The sequence below is a fragment of the Thunnus albacares genome, chromosome 21 (assembly GCF_914725855.1).
Source record: "Thunnus albacares chromosome 21, fThuAlb1.1, whole genome shotgun sequence".
Lineage (NCBI taxonomy): Eukaryota > Metazoa > Chordata > Actinopteri > Scombriformes > Scombridae > Thunnus > Thunnus albacares.
In genome coordinates this window covers 2,886,162-2,910,083 of record NC_058126.1, presented here as the reverse complement: position 1 = coordinate 2,910,083, position 23,922 = coordinate 2,886,162, and the positions used below count along the sequence as shown (strand labels likewise).

Below are 23,922 nucleotides of genomic sequence, written 5' to 3'. Positions count from 1 at the left end.
ACTCCAAATTTTGCAGTTTTGAGGATCAAACTGCCGGGCAATTTAGTTTTATGATTGTTTTCTTGTAGAGACCTTTGCGGTTGACCCATCTGTGTTAGTAAGTGAGGTCTTTTCTCTTTTTCTCAGTAACACAATCTTATTTGCTGTCAGATTTTGTGTCAGTAAGAGACAATCATGGTCGTCTTCACGCATGTACAATCCAACACAGAATGACTGTGCTGGTTTAGAAAGCTGGACTTCTGTCCATCAGTAACAGTACGAATCAACAATCATCACTGCTGTCTTCGTCTACATCGTCGGCTCTGAGGGAGATGAAAGTCCCTGCCTTCTTCCTTTGGATGGAGAGAAGTCTGTTTTTTTGGCTTTTGATGTGTGAATGACAGGTTCAGTTAGAGGTTTTAGTAACGTTAAGGGGACTGTGATGGTCTTTATTCAAACAAACAACCTCTACGTGCAACTCAGAGTGGAGGGATGGCAGGGGAGTGTTTGTTCTGGGTGTTCAGAGCAGAATTCACATCTTTTTTGTCCTGTTTCTCTTCCCGTTCAGCATCTCACAGCGCCCTCCTCCTCTGTCATGGCGTTTGGCGGTGGCAGATTTCGGTTTCATCAGTCGGTGACGTCGACTTTCTGCTTCGTCATGATGAGGCCGGTCGGAGCTCGAGGCTTGTTGATGATGAGTCTTCTACACTGGGGGTCGCGACCCCTCAGTAAGGTGTCAGCAAAAGGTCAAAGGTCAGTTAAGGCAACTATGTCTGACATGGGATTCCTCAGCCTAGAAGAGACAAACAGAAAACAGAGAGCATGAATCATCCATAATCAATCAATATATCAATCAATATAACTTTAGTTGATGTTGATGATGAGACAGTAGAAACGTAAACAGTGAAACAATGTGAGAATAATGCACACAAGAGTTTAAAATGATGAAAATGTAATAATAAAAACAAAATAAATTAGATGGAATGATCAGATCTTTTGCTTTTCAGTAAAAATACCACACTGAAAACATAAAAAAGTTTTATTTATAGGTGTTCTAAATCAAAAAAATCAAAAAAATGTACTTTAAGTATCATAAGTAAAACTTCTCATTATACAGGAGAATGTCTCCTGTTAGAGTTATAATATCACATATATTAATAATTATAGTAATACATTTTATTTATGGAGTACATTTCAAGGTTCTCAAAGATGCTTTACACAGAAGAAGAAACAAAAGTCTATACATAGAACACACTGAAAGCAAGATATTATTACTTCTATGCATTAATGTGGGAACTTTTCTACACTGTTGTTTAGTTTAATCTGCAGCAATGCATCATATTTTTTTTACTCTGATTACATGTTTTGTGTGTAGAAGTGAATCTGTAACTAGTAACTATAGCAGTCAAATCAATGTAGTGCAGTAAAAAGTACAATATTTTCTGAAATATAGTGAAGTAGAAGTGTAAAGTAGCATCAAAGTATTACAGTGTACTTCTCATCATTGCCAAAAAGTAAAATAGAAAATGAAGCACTCTGCCTACACATTTCACTTCATTAATATAGTTTATTTCTACTAATAATCAGAATAAAAAAAATATCATGTATACAAATTAGAATCAATTATATGAAATTCAGAATAAAGAATAAACTCACGGAATCTGAAAAAAAATATTAGAAAAGATTTGTTTTTTGTTCAAAGAAAAATGTAAGTTGTGTTGTGTAACTCTGGTATTTTTAGAACATCTATTTAACTTGGCTGCAGCTAATTATTTATTTTTCGATGAATCTGCAAATCATTTCCTCAGCTCATCTTTCTTCTGATATATTGTGTGGTTTATTTTTAAAAACGCACATAAACAAAGTACATGTTTTATGTTTTTAAGTACACATAACGGGGGTGGGAGGTGTATACCTTTCACCAGAAATCTGATGATGTCTTTTTATATTTCTGAAGATTGACACATGGCGGCGTTTTGTAATTCCATGTGGGATGTGTCAAATATTTGGCACAAGACTGACACGATGAAACCAACAAACTCACTAACTAGTCAATTCATTATTTCACTGTCTGACAACAGAGAAAAATGTCCAGCATAATTTTCTAAATTGCACAGTGATTGCCAGGGCTGGATTAACTCATTAGGGGGCCCCAGAGTGAACATGAACCTGGTTCTCCAAGTGAGGTGATTTAAAGCAGATTTATTTTAAAATATGCACTATGTAAGCATAATAGAAACTAAAGATATTTAAAATGGTAAAACTAGATTTTTACACAGTGTTCTACTACAAGACAGGGTGCCAAGAATGGTAAAATATAGAGGTAAAAAAGATGGTATTGGTCAAAATTAAGGATGAATGCCTTGTGCTTTTTTACTAAACTTACCCCCACAGTCCTGTCACATGAACCCAAGAACTGCTTCATCGGCACCATATGCCATCATGTTCTATTTTAAACATTTATCATTCATTTAACTGTCCATTTCAACCATGTATCCATTATTTTTGGCTGACTGCTTTGGAGCTGCAACTAAAGATTATTTTCATTTTGTTTTTTATTTTTTCGTTTGATCGTTTCTATTAAGCATCTGAAAACTGTAAAAAATGACGGTCGGCGTTTCCTAAAATCCAAGATGACATCAATTTACTATTACATAAGACTAAGCAACTGGGGAATGTTTGACATTTTTGCTTTAAAAATGACCAATGACCAAAATAGTTGCCAATTTTTTTGAAAGTCAAAGCACCCTAATTACATTTGGCAAGAAAGACCTGCTGTACCCTGTTTTTATTATATTTTTAAATATCTTGTTTTGTCTTAGCAACTGTCCACAAACCAAATACATCCAGTTTACAGACATCCAGACAACAAGCAAATATTTGTATGTGAGAAGCTGGAACCAGTATTTTTTCTTTCTCTTTTTGCATTAAAAATGCTGAAATGATTATTCGATTATCAAAATTATTAATTCGACTGATCGTTGCAGCTCTAAACTGCTTTCTCTGTTCATTTTCTAACTCATTTTCAATCATAACATAGTTCAGAACCCAATATTTAGATTTTCTTTTACCCAAATCACAATCTCTATTTTTAGAAATGAGTTGAGCTACTGTACATTTTTTCCAAATACTCCCTGTCAACTGCAGCGGTAACCTCTGACTGCCTTAATACATATTGCCAAACAAATTTGCAATTAATCAAATAACCATAAAGTATTTTCCTGCATAGGTATTCTGGGGCCCTTGAGGGTTCAGGGCCCCTGCTGTTGCCCGCTTTGCCCGATTTCAGATGAAGATTTGACACAATGGATAATATAACAAGCTTTTAAAATACAACACATTGTTAAAGATGAAACCAGTGGTTTCCAACCTTTTTGTCTTTTGACATCTTACAAAAAGCAGTGTGTAGTCGGGGTCACATTTCACATGTCTATGAGTTGTTAACAGCTCCACCAAATAGTGATTTTTCCCTCTAAACTTCTCACATGCTTTCATTTCAATAAATGTTCAAATGATCCAATATTTCAGCAAAATCAAAGATTAGAGAAAAAGTCCAAAACCTGAAAACAGATTTGTGTATCAGAACTTTGTTTTTTCTTCTTTCCTCTCCCATTAATCATCTCACCACCCCTCAGATTTATCTGCTGACCCTTTGGAGGGGCCCGACCCCTAGGTTGGGAACCACTGGACTAAACTAGCTAACTGTATATAAAGTAGTGTAAACTAGCTCCACCTCCAGCAGCTACAACAGTAACATGCTGCTCTAACACTGATGCTTCACTATTAATAATCTAATGATGTCATATATAATAATATATCAGTCAGAGGGACCAAACCACTACTTTTACTGCAATACTTTAACTACATCAAGCTCATAATACTTATGTACTTTTACTGCAATACTTTAACTACATCAAGCTCATAATACTTATGTACTTTTACTGTAGTGGGATGTTTCATGCAGGACCTTTACTTGTAATGGACTATTTTTACATTGCTGTATTGGTACTTTAACTGCAGTAAAGGATCTAAGTACCTTCATGACCCCCCTGCTAACCCACCACACCCCCGCCCCCAACTCGTCCCCATCTGCCGCTTACATTAATTGTGTCAGATGTCGTCCAATCTGTCTGTCCACTGAGACAACACGATGAAAAGCCAGAGACACTTAAAGGTCCCACAGGGCTGTTTTACATTTCCACCACTGAGATTAAACAGAAAGGCGAAAAAAAAATAATCCTGAGAAGCCTGAATGTTGCTGAGTGTTTGATATTGGAGGTAAATGTTTCTTAAATTGAGCTAAATTGACAAATTCCTCTTGTGTTTAATGATCAAAGTGACCCTTATGTGATGTATCCTCACCAAATGTCCTCGCAAGGAGGCAAAAAAATTATCAGCATCCTCCAAAAGTGAGGACGTTTATCCGGGATGAACGCCTGCTACATGCAGCTTCACAGCAGTTTGCTGTGTTTTTGTATTATTTTAAGGTGTTTCGATGGAAATAAAACGTAGATACTCACAGCGAAGCGAGCTGCTGGGTGTGCTGGTTGAATCCCGGCCGTCCTGGCTGCTGCTGCTGGTGCTGATGCTGGGGACGGCGGTGGGGGTGGCCATCGGTATCCCGCGGACACAAAGATATCCGAGCAAATTAAAAACGAACGAGCGGGGGGAATGACCAATAAATGTCCCTGAAAGCCGCACAGATGATTAAACGGTGTCCTTGTGGATCCGTGCGGGCACTGTAACGTGTGAGGAGGACGCAGGAGCTGAGATGCGTTTCACTTTGTGCTCTGAGAAGACGTCAGGATGCTCTGAAACTGTCAAGTTACTGAAACACACACACTGCCGGTCAACCCTTTCAAAAGAAAATCCTTCAACATCCAAGAGACTTTGATTTTCCATTTGCAGCTACAGACACATCAGGGTCCATGCACAGCACATTTAAAATAAATTACATTTAGATTAAATAAAAATATTAAAGTTATTGTATATAATTTTTAAAAAGTAACTGTTATTTACAGAGTTTCTAATGAATTCCTGGGGCAGCAGTATGAAGGCATATTGCACATTAATCAATCAATTAATCAATCAACCAATCAATCAACCAATCAATTAATCATTAGCTATATAGCACTTTACAAACAAATCAAATGCAATTCAAAGTGCTTTACATTTGACTGACAAAATGTGGGATGTTAGAAATGGATTTAGAGACTAATGTACACCAAAGTAATTAAAAATGAAAAAGGTGAATTGATGAGGACACAATAAAAGATAATACAAGCAATAAAAACAACAAAAATAAAATTATGAAATAGTACACAAAATTAGGATTATAATAAAACAGTAAATTGTTAAAAAAAAAAAAGAATAAAATGAATAATAATGATGATAACATATAAAAGAAGTACATAAATAATAAAACCATACAATTATAAGACACTACATAAAAGTCAGATTAAATAGGTGGTTTTTAGTTGATGTAGTGTAGCAGCATGTTGTATAAATAAGGGTTTGGAATAAATAAACAAGATGCTTGAGTCTCAGTCAGATGTAGGTAATTCACAGTGCAATTACCTCCTAGGCTGCACACACACACACACGCAATGACAGCTATTTAAAGCAGATCCTAAAACTAAACTTAATTATTCAACTTCAGATTCAACTTCAGCTTCAGTTTATTCAAAGTGCACATCACCCAGAGAGTCTCTGTACACTTTACAAATCAATAAAAGCAAAAATTGAAAAATGAAGCACGCAATATTACATCTAAAAGTACACACACACACACGGGTAGTGATGTTAATATTACAACAAGGTTTAGGTTAGTAATTTTAAAACAGAGATCATATAACTCTAACAGGGTTGGAGTAGCTACATGTCAAGGAGGAAAACAGTCAGTGATTCAGGTTCCCAGCCAGTGAAATTAGGAAGGGTCATAATAAACAGAAAAAAGATGTGTTTTCAGCCTGGATTTGAAAGTATCAACATTTTATTATTATGAAACTTTACGTTACAAATGCACAACACGTTTCATCTGGTGCAGTTTGAAAGAAGTGTTTTAACTGTAAGAGCCAGTTTTTAAGAATATAATATAATTCAGTTTGTGTATTAGCACTTTTAGTTTCCCTATGAATGAAAAGTGCGGTACAAATTCAATGTATTATTATTATTATCATTATTATCGTTTTATATAGGCCAAATACTTTAACATTTTGTTAGTTGTTAATATGTGCCTCATAATCAACATCAGCACATAATAATTTACTTTATCTTACTCGGACACCCATCTGATTTACCATTACATCACTTCATTTAATACAATATAATATTTTTAATTACTTAAATAAAATTAAGGATGCAACTAACAATTATTTTAATCAGCAGTTATGTTAAGTAAGATTTTAATTAGTCAATCAATCATTTAGTTTAAAAAATGTCAGAAAATTGTGTAAAATGTCAGTTTTCCAGAGCTCAGGGTGACTTTGTCAAATGTTTTGTCTTGTCGGACCCAAAGATATTCAGTTTACGATGATAAAAAAACACAATAAATCCTCATATTACAGACGCTAACACCAAAGAATGTTTATAATCAACTTTAACGATTAACTGATCAACATTGTGTGTGTTTTTCTGCTGATCAACTAACCTAACCAATTAACTGAATTGTTTTAATTCTAAAATAAACACTCTGACTTGCTACCAGACCAGTTTTAACTTAACTGTTTAGAGCTGAACATGAAGGCCAACAAACAAGCTCATTTTCTGAAAATTTCAAAAGCTCCGTCACCAAAATAACATTTATTTTGAAGCCATCCTCTCCGATGTTTCCGGTCCTCTTCCTATTCACTCTGTCTGTCTTCACCCACCTGACGGACATGCGCGCTCACGCACTAACCTGGACAGATTGTAGGTTGTACGCGCACACGCTGTCGCTGGTGCGCGCACGCGGGTACCCGCACATATATATAGGCTATACATGTTGTAGGACTACATATGCATGCGCGCGCACACACACATACACATACATACACACACACATACACATACATACACACACACACACACACACACACACACACACACACACACACACACACACACACGTTGTCCTAGGTCACTTTTGGGGACATTCCTAGACTTACATTTATTTCCTGGAGACTTACCCTAACCTTAACCACTGACCCAAAAATCAGTGTTTTACCAATTGGGAACATGACTTTTGTCACCAATTGGGAAAGCCGTCCCCATTTGACTGGTCTTAATTCTGAAATTTGTCCCTGAAAGTAGCCTATGACAGAGCTACACACACACACACACACATAATTCTGTATCTCATGTCATTTTATATATATCATCTTATAAACAAAAACAAACTATAGATATGCATGATATATTTCTATATATTAGATGATATTGTGATACATTATGACAGAATACACACAACACAGTTAGCATAAGTCTGTTCATCTGTATAACTGTATATAATATAGAATAAATGTGACATAGACATGTAAAATAGACTGATATGAAATACAGAATTGTGTGTGTGTTTGTGTGTGCGTGTGTGTGTGTGTGTGTGTATGTGTGTGAACTGTATATATATATATAAAGGGATTTTTTTCTTTTCTCTTTTTTCCAGTGTGTGTGTATGTTATTTATACCATTATTTCTGTGTTCTCAGAATCATTCAAATGTGTTCTGTGGTCCATTTTTGTATAAATGTTTCTCATGTCTGACTAGATGATATATTAAAACTACTTTCTGATAAGAAAAGTGTAGTTAGATCCACAGCTGCAACCGAGTTTTTTATGTGTCAGTTATTTTCCAAATTAACCAATTAATAATATTGTCTAAAAAGTGTCCAAAAATTATTATCATCACAATTTCTCGGGGGCTAAAGCTATGTCTACAAATGTCTTATTTTTGATAAGATAATATATTCAGTTTACAATTATGTAAAACAACAAAATACTCTCTATACTGTATATAACTACCTAATGTATGTATATAGAGTAACATCAATTTGTTTTTACTCATACAATATTTATTTCGGCACTCTCTCACACCATTGCACCATTTACAGCTCTACCTGTATTTGGAGTTGTATGTTTTCATCCAATCATTTTTGCGAGTAAAGTTCAAATGAAAATAAAAAACCTTTTGATAAACTCACCGATTAATTGACTTATTGTTTCAGCTTCCATCACATCAGTGGAAGATCAATGGTGGGAGAATTACTCAGATCCTTGAGATGAAGTGCCAGTAAAGCAATGTAAAAATACCCCATTACAAGTAAAAGTCCTGCATGAAAAATCTTATCTGAAAAAACCACTTAAATAGAAGTAGTATTATGAGCTTGATGTAGTTAAAGTATTGCAGTAAAAGTACGTAAGTCTTATGAGCTTGATGTAGTTAAAATATTGCAGTAAAAGTATATAAGTATTATGAGCTTGATGTAGTTAAAGTATTGTAGTAAAAGTAGTGGTTTGGTCCCTCTGACTGATATATTATTATATATGACATCATTAGATTATTAATAGTGAAGCATCAGTGTTAGAGCAGCATGTTACTGTTGTAGCTGCTGGAGGTGGAGCTAGTTTCAACTACTTTATGTACAGTTAGCTAGTTTAGTCCAGTGGTTCCCAACCTAAGGGTCGGGCCCCTCCAAAGGGTCAGCAGATAAATCTGAGGGGTCGTGAGATGATTAATGGGAGAGGAAAGAAGAAAAAACAAAGTTCTGATACGCAAATCTGTTTTCAGTTTTTGGACTTTTTCTCTAATCTTTGATTTTTTGACATCTGATTTTATACAAATCGGTGTGTAGTTATTACACTTATTTATAAGATTATGTATTTTTATGTAAAATCTGTAAAGTAAATGGTAATTACAGCTGTCATTAAATGTAGTGGAGCAGAAGTATCAGTTTGCATAAAATGGAAATACTCAACTAAGATACAAGTACCTAAAAATTGTACATAAGTACATACTTGAGCAAATGTACTTAGTTACTTTCCAGCACTGCTGGTTGAACTCCTGTAAAGATTGGAGGCACTGCAGTATTTATGTGTTGCAGCACCACCATGTGTAATGATGCAGTATTGCAGCTATTTTCCAGATAATATTTCTTTATATCTGCTTTCTTTATAGCCTGCAGGTCGTGTCATTCATATTAGTGCTCAGTTTCAGTTCACCTTTGTTATTTTTTGATGAATTCTGTAATTAATTGTATTATTGGTATTATTAACACACACCTCCTGATATCCACAGCCTGTCTCACCTGTTTCCTATGTAACACAAGTTGTCAGACATAAAGGCAGATATAATTCAGGCCCAGTGGTGGTAAATAAAGTTTATTTGTTCTCCAGTTCTCTCTGGATTTTCAGTGTATTTCTTTTGACTATTCAGGTGTTTTGAATGTACACCAGTTGCTGGATGCACCCAGGACTAAACTTTCTTATCACAGATTGTTCAATCTCAGCTCTTAGTATAAGCATTCGCATTATTACAGTAATGTTATTAATGAGGCTGCTGTCTATGAGTTTGTCATCTTGTATTATTGCAGAAGAGATTACAGCCCCGCAATATGCTCCTGTTCATATCGACTGTCATTGTTTCAACCAGCCTCGTTGTTTCATCATTGCATAAGTTGTTTCAGTTTTTTAAGTAAAAATGCAAAATATTTAGTTGTTCCTTTTTAGCTTTAAAGTCTAAAGGTAGTTACAGGTAACTTCAACTTTTGACTGTTCTGAAAAGATGCAATCGTGAACGCCCTAATGTTGATTTTTATCACACTAGCATGTGAATGCACCACAGAAATGACTCTCTTGTAAACACTTTTAGTTCAGTCCTTCTTTAGCTGTACACAGTGTCATTGAAAGGGCACCTTCATAATGTATAGACACTTTTTATTTTAATTTTCAGCATCTTTTAACAGAGCATTAAAATATATTCCCATTGTTACTTCCAACAATTTGGTGCTTTTTGACAAAGACTTAACATTAGTGACTGTAAGTTACTCAATAATTCATTCTTTGTCATATAAAATAAACATATTAGATTTATTGTCCACTTCATTCATTTCATATGTACAGTCTTCATACATATAACGCTGCCATCTGCTGGTGAAAGCAAGCTACTACTGAACAGTTTATCTGCTACTGGCTGCTCTTTGGTGTCAAGTTATGCTGAGAGATACCAGTCGGTACCAAACACCAGCCAATAGCTTTTTTGCACAACAGACATGCTTACACATCACTGGTTTGAGCGATAATCATGGTCTCAGTTTTTGAATAACAGTTCCCATAATGCTTTAGGGGGATATAAACAGGAAGTATAGCGTTGCCATGGATACAGCAAATTAACAGTGGGCAACGATTTGAGCCCCGTTTTTAGCCTATATTTGTTTAGATGTTGACAAAATGGCTCCATTAAAAGTATCCCGAATGAGTTACCGTCAGTTTCTTTTTATTCTCAATTTGCAGTGTAGCCACGGATCTACAGACATTACTGGATTACCTTGATACTGAAAAAAAATTATGGGAGCGTGTGTGTTCAGAGTTTTGACGCAAATTGCGCCACGGGCCTTTTGTCTCTCACTCCGCTCCTCCGCTCAACAAATGAAGCCACATTAAAAAGAAAAACAGTTAACAATATCAATTAATTTTACATTCATTCAATACATAGATGAGATAAACTAAATTTCCTCCAAAATCCATTTTAATTTAACCTGTTTAAGCCAAAAGATATCCTCATAAACACACACACGCTGACAGGGTCATGTGACTGTTTGACGTGGCAGTATTGAAACTGAAAGGGATCAGTCTGCAAGTTCAGACTCCATATTGAGATTTTGGAGCATGGCAGACGGATAAAAACTGACGTCTGACACAGGGTGAGTGTTAATAAAACATTCTTATTTCACCGTGAATGTGTCAGTTTCCTCCCTGAGGACTATAGAGGGGAGAAGAGTCGGAATGAACTTCTGTCGTTATAAAGAGGGGAAAGAAAACAGGGAGATACTAACTTGTTTGTGTGTGGTATTTGCTCGGTATTTTTGGGGTGACTCATGAACAGACTTGTTTCTCTTGAATCTTGCTATCTAATCTTACAGTCAGTGTTATTGGTTTACCTCTCAGGCTGACTGAAGTCCACAAGATGAGTGTTTGTGTGGAGGAAGAGGAGGACAGAGCAGGGTCTCCATTATCCAGCTGTCTGTCTATGAAGAGTGACCGATCCAAAGAATATCCTCCTCCAGACTTCAGTAATGAACCTGGACCCTCAGACACAAAGTAAGAGACTGGTTTTACTGTAAACTGGCTTGAAGATGATTAAGTCATTAGACATAGTAAGACACTGTTTCTGTTGTAAACTGTACTGATGGAAGATGTTTCAGTGAGGATGAAGGCAAACTGCTCTGCTAAAATATTCCTATTCATGATGCAGAACTATCATAATAGACACTGTTTCAAACTAAGATGGATCTTAATCTGCGTTTTATAGCCAGAAACCACAGATGGTATTTCTGTAGCAACCTGAAAACCTCAATGTCAATTTACACTTCAAGAATATGTTCATACAGCTTTGCCCTAACACTGAAGTCACTGTAAAGACCTGAAAGAATTTACTTCAAATGTTAAATTTTCTTGTGTTTTTAACTTGAAATATCCCTCAGATCAGCTGTTATGAATTACCAGATGTCATGATGAATCAGTGCATATCAAAAATGTGCAACATGTGGTCGAAAGGTTATTTGTGGAGAAGCTTTGCTCACCTTGATTATGTGTGTCTGAGTTTTCTCTCCAAGCTAACTGCTTATGTGAAACATGTTGAAGAAAATTAAGCTCAAAGGTTCACTTACTAATGATTTGGAGCTTGCAGTTGAAAGCTCTGAATCATGTAAGACTGCTGGTCTACCACAATTTTAGACCCCCTCTAACCTCAGTTTAAACCTAACTAACCCAAGCTAAGCTGCCCAAAGAGACTGTAAAACAGTAAAGGACATAATCAGCTCTCTTTAATGGAACAGTGAAGCAGCTGCAGGAAGTGTTTGTATTAATAGCAAACTACAGGCAGATCACTAAATGTTTAATAAGTCAGCCAGATAAGAAATGCAGTTAAGAGTTATTTTCAGCAGAGAGACAAATTAATCTCTTTATGTCAGTTTACAAGACTTAAATATGTGTTCATGAAAGCAGGAGAGTTGAAATAAAATAATAATTTTCAAGTAAGAAGCTAGACTTCTACTATCCTCCGTGACTGCCTGAGCTTCTAGACAGTGTCAGCTAAATATTTATATTTTTCAACAAAAATCAACAAACCATCATAGTGAAAAAGAAATGTCTTCACAGAGAGAGGAAGAAGAGGAGGAGTGTTTCTGTGGAGGAACAGCTGTCCTGCTGTTCTTTGTGTCAGGATGTCCTGAAGGATCCAGTCTCTACCAGCTGTGGACACTGGTTCTGCAGACAGTGCATCACCTCATACTGGGACCAGTCTGCTTCACCAGGAGACTCCTCCTGTCCCCAGTGTGGAGAAAGATCCAGAACAAGACATGGACTGCGGACAGACAGTCAGACCAGCACTGTACAAAGTAAGACTGATTGTTTTTGGGTTGGTCATAATGTGTTATGGCTAGGCTAGCGAACCCAAGAGTAGGACACTGAGGCAGGAGGCAGCGAGCAGTGTTGGAAGATAATTTATTGAGGCTTGGGCCAGGGTCTGGGCTGGTAGCCGGGAACCTGGGGCTTGGGCTTGGCGTGAAGCTGGGCATAGGGAATGGAGAGGGGAGCCAGGCAGGGGGATTTGGGCTGGATGTGAAGCTGGGCTGAGGGAATACTGAGGGGAGCCAGGCAGAGGGATGTGCTGGGCAGGTGAGGCAGGAAGGCAGGAGAAGGGCTGGAGTCAGGCAAAGGCAAAACTGTAGGCACAGAGAAATAGGGATTAGCGATGCTGTAGAAACTGAACTGTAGTGAAGTAAGGAGGCTAGAAGTGTGACTGACTGTGATAAAAGTCTATGATCTGTCGGTGAGTAGGAGGTTGAACCAGATATTTAAGCAGAACTCCTGATGGATGGCAGCTGGTCGCCTGACTCTCACTCACCTGTCTCCACTCCTGTAATTAGGCACAGACAAGGGGGAGAGAGAGGCACACACACTAGGAGGAGGAGGCAGAAGTGGAGGGCATGACATAACGGATAATTGTCAGATTGTCTTTGTTATGTTTAGTCTCACATTTTTCTCTTTTTTTAGTGAATGTTGCTCTCTGGGAGATTTTAGATGAACATAAGATCAGTCTGAGGAGGAGATGTGAATGTGTGACTGAGGGAGCTGATGAAGCAGGAAGTGAAACCCTCCTCAACAGGATCTACACTGATCTCTACATTACAGAGGGACAGAGTGAAAAGGTTAATGTCCAACATGAGGTGTGGCAGCTTGAGACAGCTACAAAGATGGATACCCTCCATGACACTCCAATCAAGTGCCACGACATCTTTAAAGTCTTACCTGACCAACAGAAACACATCAGAGTCGTGCTGACGAACGGCATAGCTGGCACTGGAAAAACCTTCTCAGTGCAGAAGTTCACTCTGGACTGGGCAGAGGGATTGGAAAACCAAGATGTCAGTCTGGTGATTCTGCTTTCGTTCAGGGAACTGAACTTGATTAAAGATGAGCAGTACAGTCTTCTCATGCTGATACATGATTTCCATCCAACATTACAGAAGGTCACAGCAGAGAAGCTCGCTGACAGTAAAGTTTTGTTCATCTTTGACGGCCTAGATGAAAGCAGACTTTCACTGGATTTTAAGAACAGGAAGGTTGTGTCTGATGTCACACAGAAGTCATCAGTCAACGTGCTGTTGACAAACCTCATTGAGGGGAATCTGCTTCCTTCAGCTCTCGTCTGGATAACTTCTCAACCTGCAGCAGCCAATCAGATCCCTCCTGCATGTGTTGACAGGGTAACAGAAGTACGAGGTTTCACTGACGCACAGAAGGAGGAGTACTTCAGGAGGAGATTCAGTGATGAAGAGCTGTCCAGCAGAATCGTCTCACACATCAAGACAACCAGGAGCTTCCACATCATGTGTCGAATCCCAGTCTTCTGCTGGACCACTGCTACAGTTCTGGAGCACATTTTAACAGACCAGAGAGGAGAGCTGCCCAAGACCCTGACTGACATGTACTCACACTTCCTGCTGGTTCAGACAAAGAGGAGGAAGCACAAGTATGATGAGGAACATGAGACAAGTCCAAAGGAGCTGACGGAGGCTGACAGGGAAGTTCTTCTAAAGCTGGGGAGGCTGGCATTTGAACATCTGGAGAAAGGAAACATGTTCTACCGAGAAGACCTGGAGCAGTGTGGTCTTGATGTCACAGCGGCCTCGTTGTTATCAGGAGTTTGTACAGGGATCCTCAAAAGAGAGCGTGTGATCCTCCAGAAAACAGTCTACTGCTTTATTCATCTGAGTGTTCAGGAGTTTCTGGCCGCAGTCTACATGCACCACTGTTACGCCAACAGCATTACAGAGGTATTGGATGACTTCCTGGGAGATGTGGATGATGATGATGAATTAATCTATAAAGATTATGGTGATGAATTCTTTGATGATGATGGAATCACTGATGATGACGATGATGATGGGGACAATGACCATTACATATCCCTAGATGTCTTCCTGAGGAGAGCCATGGAGAAATCTCTCAGAAGTGAAAATGGCCACCTGGACCTCTTTGTTCGCTTCCTTCATGGCCTCTCTCTGGAGTCCAACCAGAGTCTCTTAGGAGGCCTGCTGGGTTGGACAGTGAACAGTCCAAAAGTCATCCGGAAAGCCACCAACAAACTGAAGGAGAAGAAGACCCAAATCTCTCCTGACAGAAGCATCAACATCTTGCACTGTCTGATGGAGATGAATGACTACTCAGTGCATCAGGAGATCCAAGAGTTCCTGAAGTCAGAGAACAGATCAGACAAGGAACTCTCTGAGATCCACTGCTCAGCTCTGGCCTACATGCTGCAGATGTCAGAGGAGGTTCTGGATGAGTTGGATCTGAACAAGTACAACACATCACATGAGGGACAACTGAGACTGATCCCTGCTGTGAGGAACTGCAGAAAGGCTGTGTAAGTCCAGATGTGATTATCAACATTATAAATCAGTCACATCAGAACATACACACATCTCTTGTGTCCAGGTGCTCAGTCCAAAAAGTTTTAGATATTTCCTGTTGCCTCTGTACCCAACTCTGAAGAGCCTGTTTGGGCTCGAAATGATGTACTGTTTGTACATGTAACAAAGAAACATTTTTAAGATAGCATTTCACACTGTTGAGAGTGATTGGGAAACAAGGTATCAACATTATAAAGCCAATTTTACATAAATCATATCAATATTACAATTAAGTGTAATGTTAATGTATAGTGCATGCTGTAAAGCATGTATCACTTTACATTAGAGATGCACCTACGTGCAATTTCTGGGCCAATAACAACAACCCAAAATTATCTGTTTGTTGTGGCTAATACCAAAACAATAACCATTAAAGCTGCAAGCAGCGATGATCAGACCTTACTCCTTCACACACGACAGGGTACACTGCACTCAAACTACGCTGCACTCAAACTGCTATTATTGCAAGGCAACACGATACAACATACACATTCCTGAGGGCACCTGACATGGATATACATTTCCATGAATATCGGACATTGCTTGTAGGAGATACCTATCACTTCCTGTGTCCACTATGTGGTGCTAGAGAAAACCCACTAATTATATGTCATGTTGCTGTATATCATGTGTAGACCACACCATGTAAGGTAAACTTCCTGTTGTCAGTAGGTGAAGCAATGACTATGAATCAATATTGACATGGTTGAGTGGTTTGGCCAGGTGGGGGGGGGATTATTAGCAGCCACACATTTCTCCATTCTCTGTTTCTCTGTTTAGCGTCGTCAGGTTAGGCTAACCCATTGTTGCTAACTTCGGAGCTAACCCCCAAGCTGCAGCATTTATTAACAGGTACACTGTAGTCTGTACTCTAAAAAAGGCAAGAGAAAGAAATCAGCAGTGGTCAAATGAGCTAGAGAGTGAATGAAGAGAGGGATCGCTTGTAGCGAGAATGCCGATAAATCAGATGAAAATGTTATTTCCTGATTGTTTCAAAGCGGTTACATTCCGGAGGACAAATAAACAGGCCCACACCCCAACACACCTCCGGCCTTACTGCTAACCTTTTCCTCTGCTCTGCTCACATTCACCGTCACATTTCTGACGCTCGCTCTCTTGCTTAACCACTCACCTGCTGATGTACTGCCTTATTCCTTAAAAGGAGTTACGCTACCTGCAGTTTCCCAGGCAGCAACACAGACGTTGACTCACGTTTCGAAACAGCACTGCTCAGAGGCTCCCAAATGCTATTTGGATATTTGGTGTCATTATTGGCATTTTTAAAAAATATTTTTTGGCCTGGCGGGGCTCTTGTTGGCCTGGTGGCCCACCAGGCCTGTACTATAATAGGGGAAACACTGCATGAGAAATTTGGGGCAGATTGGACAATGTAAAGCCAAGTTACAACAATTTCCTGTTTAATGTCCCAAACATGTTTTGGGCAAAATTGTCCAGCATGCCACGCCAAGGGCGTTCCATGAAAATTAAAAAGCTTTGCTATTTAGCACCACAAAGGTGTTTAGATGTAAGCTACCAAATTTCAAGTCACTCGAGTTAAATCTCTAGGAGGAGTTTGTTTGAATACAACACCTGTCAATGGCTTCACTTTGCAAAAAAATTGCAAAGTAGATTCAAAATGACTGACTTCCCGATGGACTTAGGGTATGGCTCCAAGAGAAATTCCATTCATCCCTCCTTTACATACATGTACACTGTAAAACTTACAAATTATTAAAGTGTTTTCAGCTTGTGTTACAGCTGCTTGTTACCAAAATTGTACATCAGTTATTCTTACAATTGTTCTTCAGTTGTAACAAAAACTTTGAGAGCAAGAAAATTTAACTTAATAGTTGGTGTGTTTACACTTATGAACACAATTATTCTGTTTAGTTGTTTGACTTTGCATAGTGTCTATTTTATAAAAGTGTATGATTTTAGTGTATTTAAATGTAATATAATTTTTAATAACAGGCTGCCTGTTATTAAATTTTAATAACAGGCTGAGTGGACTCTCAGGGACTCACTGTGAAATTGTGGCCTCAGCTCTGAAGTCCAACCCCTCCCATCTGAGAGAGCTGGATCTGAGTAACACCAACCTTCAGGGTGCGGAGATGAAGCTGCTGTCTGCTGGACTGGAGAATCCACACTGTAGACTGGAGACTCTAAGGTCAGTTCACTGACTGTGTTTTACTATTGTACATCTTGTATTTAACCAGTTTTTTAAATACATAACAGAAGTTTCAGATAATTTGTTTTTCACAAATCACTAAAAGTCCAAAATGCCTAAACAGTTGGTTTCACCTTGAATTTAGTCTACAATCAAAAAGGTCTGGTATTTGCAAGAAAACTGTTGAAGTTATTGGACAATTACCTCTGAGACCAAGTTAATGTTTATAATTTTTGGTATGCGTGTGAATCTCAAATCTGTAAATCAAATGGGAAAAAGTTTAGACTTTCACTGCATTTTCAAGAATAATGTTTTTATATTAAACATTGAGAACATACTATTTTGAAGGAACCTATGCCTAAAGTCTTTCTCACACACACACTAAAACTCTCATATGGGGATACAGACAAAGAGAGCAAATCATATTTCAAAATGCAGTATGTATCTTTAGTTGTGTCTGAGCTGCCACCAATGAAATGTGAGACTTCAACAGGTGCTTGATGTCTCCTGTCAGAAAATGATATCACTTTGGATAGCTGCACACCCAGTTAAAAGGGAAGTCATGTGAAAGTTTGGTGTTTGGCACTGATGACAGTCAGTCAGCGGTGATAATGAGAGTAAATCTGTGGTAAGACATAAATGCCTCAGTAGAAGAAAAAATTTCTTTGTATTCACTCAAGTACTGTAGTGTTTTTAATGAAATTACACACAATCGTTACCATTTACAGGAAGAAGGTGAATAAAAGTAATGCACAAGCTTTATAATCCAATATGTCTAATTTGATCCTTATTACAGACTTGATCAAGGGCAGTAGCATTTTAGTGATCTGTGTTGAGATGAATAGGTGTCTGAATGCTGTGGTACCATTTGGATGATGTCTGCATAAGACTGACATGATGATAACAGATAACACAATCTGCTCATATTAGGGAAAAGCTAATTGATTAGGACATAATAATGTTGAATTATACATATACATACAAAACCTGAACGGATCTGGTGGATTGTAATGGATTTTTATCGACATGATGTATTCTTTATTTAGATTGAGAGACTGCAGTTTGTCAGAGATCAGCTGTGCTTCTCTGGTCTCAGCTCTGAAGTCCAACCCCTGCCATCTGAGAAAGCTGGATCTGTCTAGAAACAAGCTACAGGATTCAGGAGTGAAGCTGCTGTGTGAATTTCTGGAGAGTCCACACTGTAGACTGAAGACTCTGGGGTCAGACATCATTCTTCACTTCTGTGCTAAGATTATTATGATGGTAAAAGTTGTGGTGACATTAATCTGCAGACATAAGGATGATGTTATGTTGACTCACGCTGAGTATCTTACCATTGATGTCTATTTTCTTCTTAGTGGTTTAGTCTATTGACTGTCAGAGCTACAGATTTAAAACCTTAATATAACAAGAAAATGCTCCTCTGGGTAATTCACTGTTAAGTCACTTTGTCTTTATTGAAGTAGAAGCATGTTGTCATTAATATTAATAAGAGCTCTTTTTCACTGTTTGTATTTGACAGTTTTTAACCTGCATCCCGTTGGGTTCAGGTGTTTGGAGTTTCCATTTTCTAAACTTCTACATTCTAAACCTTCTTCAGCTCTGAACAGATTATAAAACATTGAATGATTACAAGCGGGAACATTGTCTTCTGAAGTGTCATTTTTTCTTCATTCAGATTGAATTCCTGCAGTTTGTCAGAAATTAGCCATGCTTCTCTGGTCTCAGCTCTGAAGTCCAACCCCTCCCATTTGAGAGAGCTGGATCTGAGCTACAACAATGTGAAGGATTCAGGAGTGAAGCTGCTGTGTGATTTTCTGGAGAGTCCACACTGTAGACTGGAGACTCTGAGGTCAGACACCATTTTTTTTTTACTTCTGTGTTGAGGTTAATATAATGTGACAGTTATGGTGACACTAATCTGTAAACATAAGGATGATGGTTATGAGGTAAAATCCCCCTCAGATTTTGACATTCAAATGTTTTCAAATATTTAAATACTATTTAAATGTTTAATTTTAAACCATAGTTAACCCTTTAAAAACATGCATCAAACATTCAGATCTTTGTTTTAATCAATTTTGATAACGTTAAAACAGCTGTGACCTCATAGAGTTTATGCAGATCCATACTGAGCATCTTTTTGGTCTTCATATATAACAGTAGAAAAGCTCCACTGGCTAATTCACTGTTAATTCACTATGTCTCTCGTGAAGTAGAAGCATGTTGTCATTACATTCTAAACCTTCTTACGCTCTGAACAGATTGTGAAACATGATTATTACAAGCAGGAACATTGTCTTCTGAAGTGACATAATTTACTCTTCATTCAGATTTACTGACCCCAGTTTGTCAGGGATCGGCTTTGCTTCTCTGGCCTCAGCTCTGAAGTCCAACCCCTCCCATCTGAGAGAGCTAGAACTGATGCACAACATGCTGCAGGATTCAGGAGTGAAGTTGCTGTGTGGTTTTCTGGAGAGTCCACAATGTAGACTGGAGACTCTGAGGTCATACATCTTTTTTTTGGCATTTTCTGCCTTTATTTTTATATTCTAAACGGTCATAATCTTTCTTAATCTGTTCTTCTCTGACCAGATTATGGAATGTTGAATGATTTCAAGCAGGAACATTTTTTTCTAATGCTAAATCATTTATTCTTCATTCAGTTTGTGGTACTGCAGTTTGTCAGAGATCAGCTGTGCTTTTCTGGCCTCAGCTCTGAAGTCCAACCCCTCCCATCTGAGAGAGCTGGATTTGGGCTACAACAAGCTGCAGAATTCAGGAGTTAAGCCGCTGTGTGATTTTCTGGAGAGTCCACACTGTAGACTAGAGACTCTGAGGTCAGACGCCGTTTATGTTACTTCTGTGCTCAGATTAAACTGTATGATGTGGATGTTGTGATGACATTATACTGCAAACATAGGGATGGTGTTTAAGAGGTAAAATCCCCTTCAGATTTAGACATTCAAATGTTGTTTTCAAATGTTTAAATAATATTTAATGATTTTAATGTTTGACAGCATGTTTTAAACCATAACACGTTTAAAACATGCTGTCAAACATTAAAATCTTAGTTTTAATGTCAAAAGTTTTAATGAGGTTTGACCTCATAGATTTTATCCTGATCCATACTGAGCACCTTGTTGAGCTTCATATTTAAAACATATTTAATATAACATTAAGAATCCAACACTGGCTGCTTCACCCTTACCTTCTTAAACATTTGATCTTCACCTTAAATTTAACCTTAATGTAAATATAAATTTTAAAAAGACATTCATGTTTTTTTCTAAACCTTAATGATGATATGTGATGTTTATACTAACGGAAAAATTAAAACTGAAGATGACATGATTTTTACGGCTTCGTCATTCCATAAAATAGAAATATTGTAGATGTCTGGAGAATAAATATGTTCACATTTCTCTAAAATCCATCCTGTCATATTTGGTGTCTTTTAAAACTTTTGGATCTTGAGTAGAATCTGAAGTAAATGTCAGTGTTTTTAACTTGCATTTGGCTGCACAACATGAGTTTGTATAGATGGAGTCACTGGTGTAGCTGCAGAGTTGAAGAGGTGAAGTCACCACATCTTTATTGAAGTAGCAGCATGATGTCATTAATATTAATGAGAGCTCTTTTTCACTGTTTGTATTTGACAGTTTTTAACCTGCATCCTGTTGGGTTCAGGTGTTTCAAGTTTCCATTTTCTAAACTTCTCCATTCTAAACCCTCTTCAGCCCTGAACACATTATGGAATATTGAATGATTTCAAGCAGGAACTTCGATTTCTAAAGTGACATCATTTATTCTTTATTCAGTTTGTGGTCCTGCAGTTTGTCAGAGATCAGCTGTGCTTTTCTGGCCTCAGCTCTGAAGTCCAACCCCTCCCATCTGAGAGAGCTGGATTTGGGCTGCAACAAGCTGCAGGATTCAGGAGTGAAGCTGCTGTGTGATTTTCTGGAGAGTCCACACTGTAGACTGGAGAGTCTGAGGTTAGACACCATTTTTTTACTTCCGTGCTGAGATTAATATGATGTGAAAATTGTGGTGACACTAATCTGCAGACATAAGGATGATATTCTGCTGATCCACACTGAGTATCTTAAAGGTAAAGTCTGTTTGGTTCTTTAGTGGTTTAGTGCATTGACTGTGTCAGAGCTGCACATTTAAATCTTAAATACAACAAGATAAAAATGACACTGGACAATTCACTGTAAACCTCTAAAATATTGATTATAGTAACAAACATAATATCCAGTATTTGCTCGTTCCAACACATTTATGAAGCTATGCAGTGTTTATACTGACTGAAATATTCAAACATAAGATGCCATGATATTTTTTATGGCTTCACGATTCCATGAAACTGAAATATCCTATTTTCCCTAAATCAATTTTGACATATTTGGATGTTGAGTAAATAGAGGTCAGTGTTTTTTACTTGTGTTTGGCTGCATGACATGAGTTTGTATAGATGGAGTCACTGGTGGAGCTGCAGAGATTAAGGGGTGAAGTCACTGTCTTTATTGAAGTAGCAGCATGTTGTCATTAATATTAATGAGAGCTCCTTTTCAATGTTTGTATTAGACAGTTTTTATCCTGCATCCTGTTGGGTTCAGGTGTTTGGAGTTTCCATTTTCTAAACTCCTTCATTCTAAACCTCTGAACAGATTATGAAACATTGAATGATTTCAAGCAGGAACTTTGTCTTCTAAAGTGACATCATTTATTCTTTATTCAGATTGAGTCGCTGCACGTTGTCAAAGATCAGCTGTTCTTCTCTGGCCTCAGCTCTGAAGTCCAACCCCTCACATCTGAGAAAGCTTGATCTGAATGACAATGAGCTGTGGGATTCAGATGTGAAGGAACTGTGTGATCTTCAGGAGAGTCCACACTTTAGACTGGATACTCTGAGGTCAGTAGAGAGTTGAAGTCAGTCCATGCTGGTTTCAGGAGTATTGTATTAAACACAGTTACTATCAAAGCAAATATCCAGTATTTCCTGGTGAACCTCCAATTTAAATGTATCACAAAAGTGTATCTGCAGTAATGATTTGTTCATGACTCTCAGCAGTTTATTTCCTCTGTGTAGTTCAGTGAAATCTGCAGAGGAAACAGATTTGATACCAAAAGTCTCTGCAGGTCTGTGAACTTGAACTGTGAGCTCAGTGTGTTCACTCCAATACATTAACATGAGAGCTGAAAAGAAGCTGGCCACGCTGCACAGCTGTTCCACTTCTGGTCTGAACAGGACTGAAGTCCCTGCTGCTCTTTATACTGGATGTGCTGCATCACTGACTGACAGCTGATTGAGTCTCACTAAACATTGATTTATGACTTCTGTTGTTTCTTCTTTTCTCATCAGCTGGTGGTGGTGATCTCTGTAAGAGTGTGAGTGAACATCCAGGAGTGTGTGTTGAGGGAGGATCAGCTGTATCCTGATGATCCAGAGAGGTTGAAGCAACAGCAGCAGCTTGTGTGTAGAGAGGCTCTGACTGGGCCATGTTTCTGGGAGGTAGAGTGGAGAGGAGAGCTTCATCCAGTAGTAACTGTATGTTACTGTTGTAGCTGCTGGAGGTGGAGCTAGTTGGAACTACTTTATATTCCGTTAGCTAGTTTAGTCCAGTGGTTCCCAACCTGGGGTCAGGACCCTCCAATAGAGGGGCCTGACCCTGATAAATCTGAGGAGTCGTGAGATGATTAATGAGAGAGGAAAGAAGAAAAAAAAAGTTCTGATACACAAATCTGTTTTCAGTTTTGGGGCTTTTTCTCTAATCTTTGGTTTTTGGTGAAATATTTGGTCATTTGAACATTTATTGAAATGAAACCATATGAGAAGTTTAGAGGAGAAAATCACTATTTGGTGGAGCTGTTAACAACTCATAGACATCTGAAATGTGACCCTGACTAGAAAGTGCTTTTTGTAAAGTGTCAAAAGCCCAAATGGTTGGAAACCACTGGTTTCATTTTTAACAATGTGTTGTATTTTAAAAGCTTGTTATATTATCCATTGTGTCAAATCTTCATCTGAAAAGTAACTAAAGCTGTCAAATAAATGTAGTGGAGTAGAAAGTACAATATTTCCCTCTGAAATGTAGTGGAATGGAAGTATCATTTAGCATAAAATGGAAATACTCAAGTACAAGTTTTAGGTACTTGTACTTTGCTTAAGTACAGTACTTGAGTAAATGTACTTAGTTACTTTCCAGCACTGCTGGCTGAACTCCTGTAAAGATTACAGGCACTGCAGTATTTTGGTGTTGCAGTACCACCATGTGTAATGATTCAGTATTGCAGCTACGTTCCAGACATTATTTCTTTATACCTTTCAGCAAAGAATGCAGCAATCAGCCTGCAGGTCAAGTGTCATTCATATTAGTGCTCAGTTTCGGGTCACCTTTGTTTTTTTTGATGAATTCTGTAATTATTGCTATTATTGCTATTATTAACACATGCCTCCTGACATCCACAGCCTATCTCACCTGTTTCCTATGTAACACAAGTTGTCAGATATTAAGAGAGATATAATTCTGGCCTGGGGGTGGTAAATAAAGCTTATTTGTTCTCCTGTTCTCTCTGTATTTTCAGTGTATTTCTTTTCACT

General features: G+C 37.9%; 1 protein-coding gene across 6 annotated transcripts; it reads left to right on the top strand.

Moving 5' to 3' along the window:
* Positions 1-376: 376 nt before the first annotated feature.
* Positions 377-23,078, top strand: LOC122972232 (NACHT, LRR and PYD domains-containing protein 12-like). 6 transcript variants are annotated; one of them, XM_044339189.1, is made up of 10 exons: positions 377-732; positions 11,118-11,270; positions 12,330-12,568; positions 13,227-15,102; positions 17,148-17,315; positions 18,362-18,535; positions 19,982-20,155; positions 21,137-21,310; positions 22,060-22,233; positions 22,684-23,078. In XM_044339189.1, exons 1-10 carry the CDS (start codon positions 377-379, stop codon positions 22,694-22,696), a joined length of 3,501 nt encoding a protein of 1,166 aa, XP_044195124.1. In that variant the 3' UTR covers positions 22,697-23,078. The 6 variants fall into 6 exon arrangements, with proteins under 6 accessions (XP_044195124.1, XP_044195120.1, XP_044195121.1 ...); XM_044339185.1 differs by lacking the exons at positions 19,982-20,155; positions 21,137-21,310 and adding an exon at positions 18,994-19,167; XM_044339186.1 differs by lacking the exons at positions 18,362-18,535; positions 19,982-20,155; positions 21,137-21,310 and adding an exon at positions 18,994-19,167.
* The last annotated feature ends 844 nt before the right edge of the window (positions 23,079-23,922 follow it).

What these genes read in the sequence shown, in the direction of transcription:
- LOC122972232 (XM_044339189.1), top strand. Translation starts at nt 377, where the DNA reads ATGACAGGTTCAGTTAGAGGTTTTAGTAACGTTAAGGGGACTGTGATG. An exon ending in GTGTCAGCAAAAGGTCAAAG is followed by an intron (nt 733 to 11,117) that starts GTCAGTTAAGGC and finishes TTTACCTCTCAG; the next exon opens with GCTGACTGAAGTCCACAAGA. An exon ending in TGTAGACTAGAGACTCTGAG is followed by an intron (nt 20,156 to 21,136) that starts GTCAGACGCCGT and finishes TTCTTTATTCAG; the next exon opens with TTTGTGGTCCTGCAGTTTGT.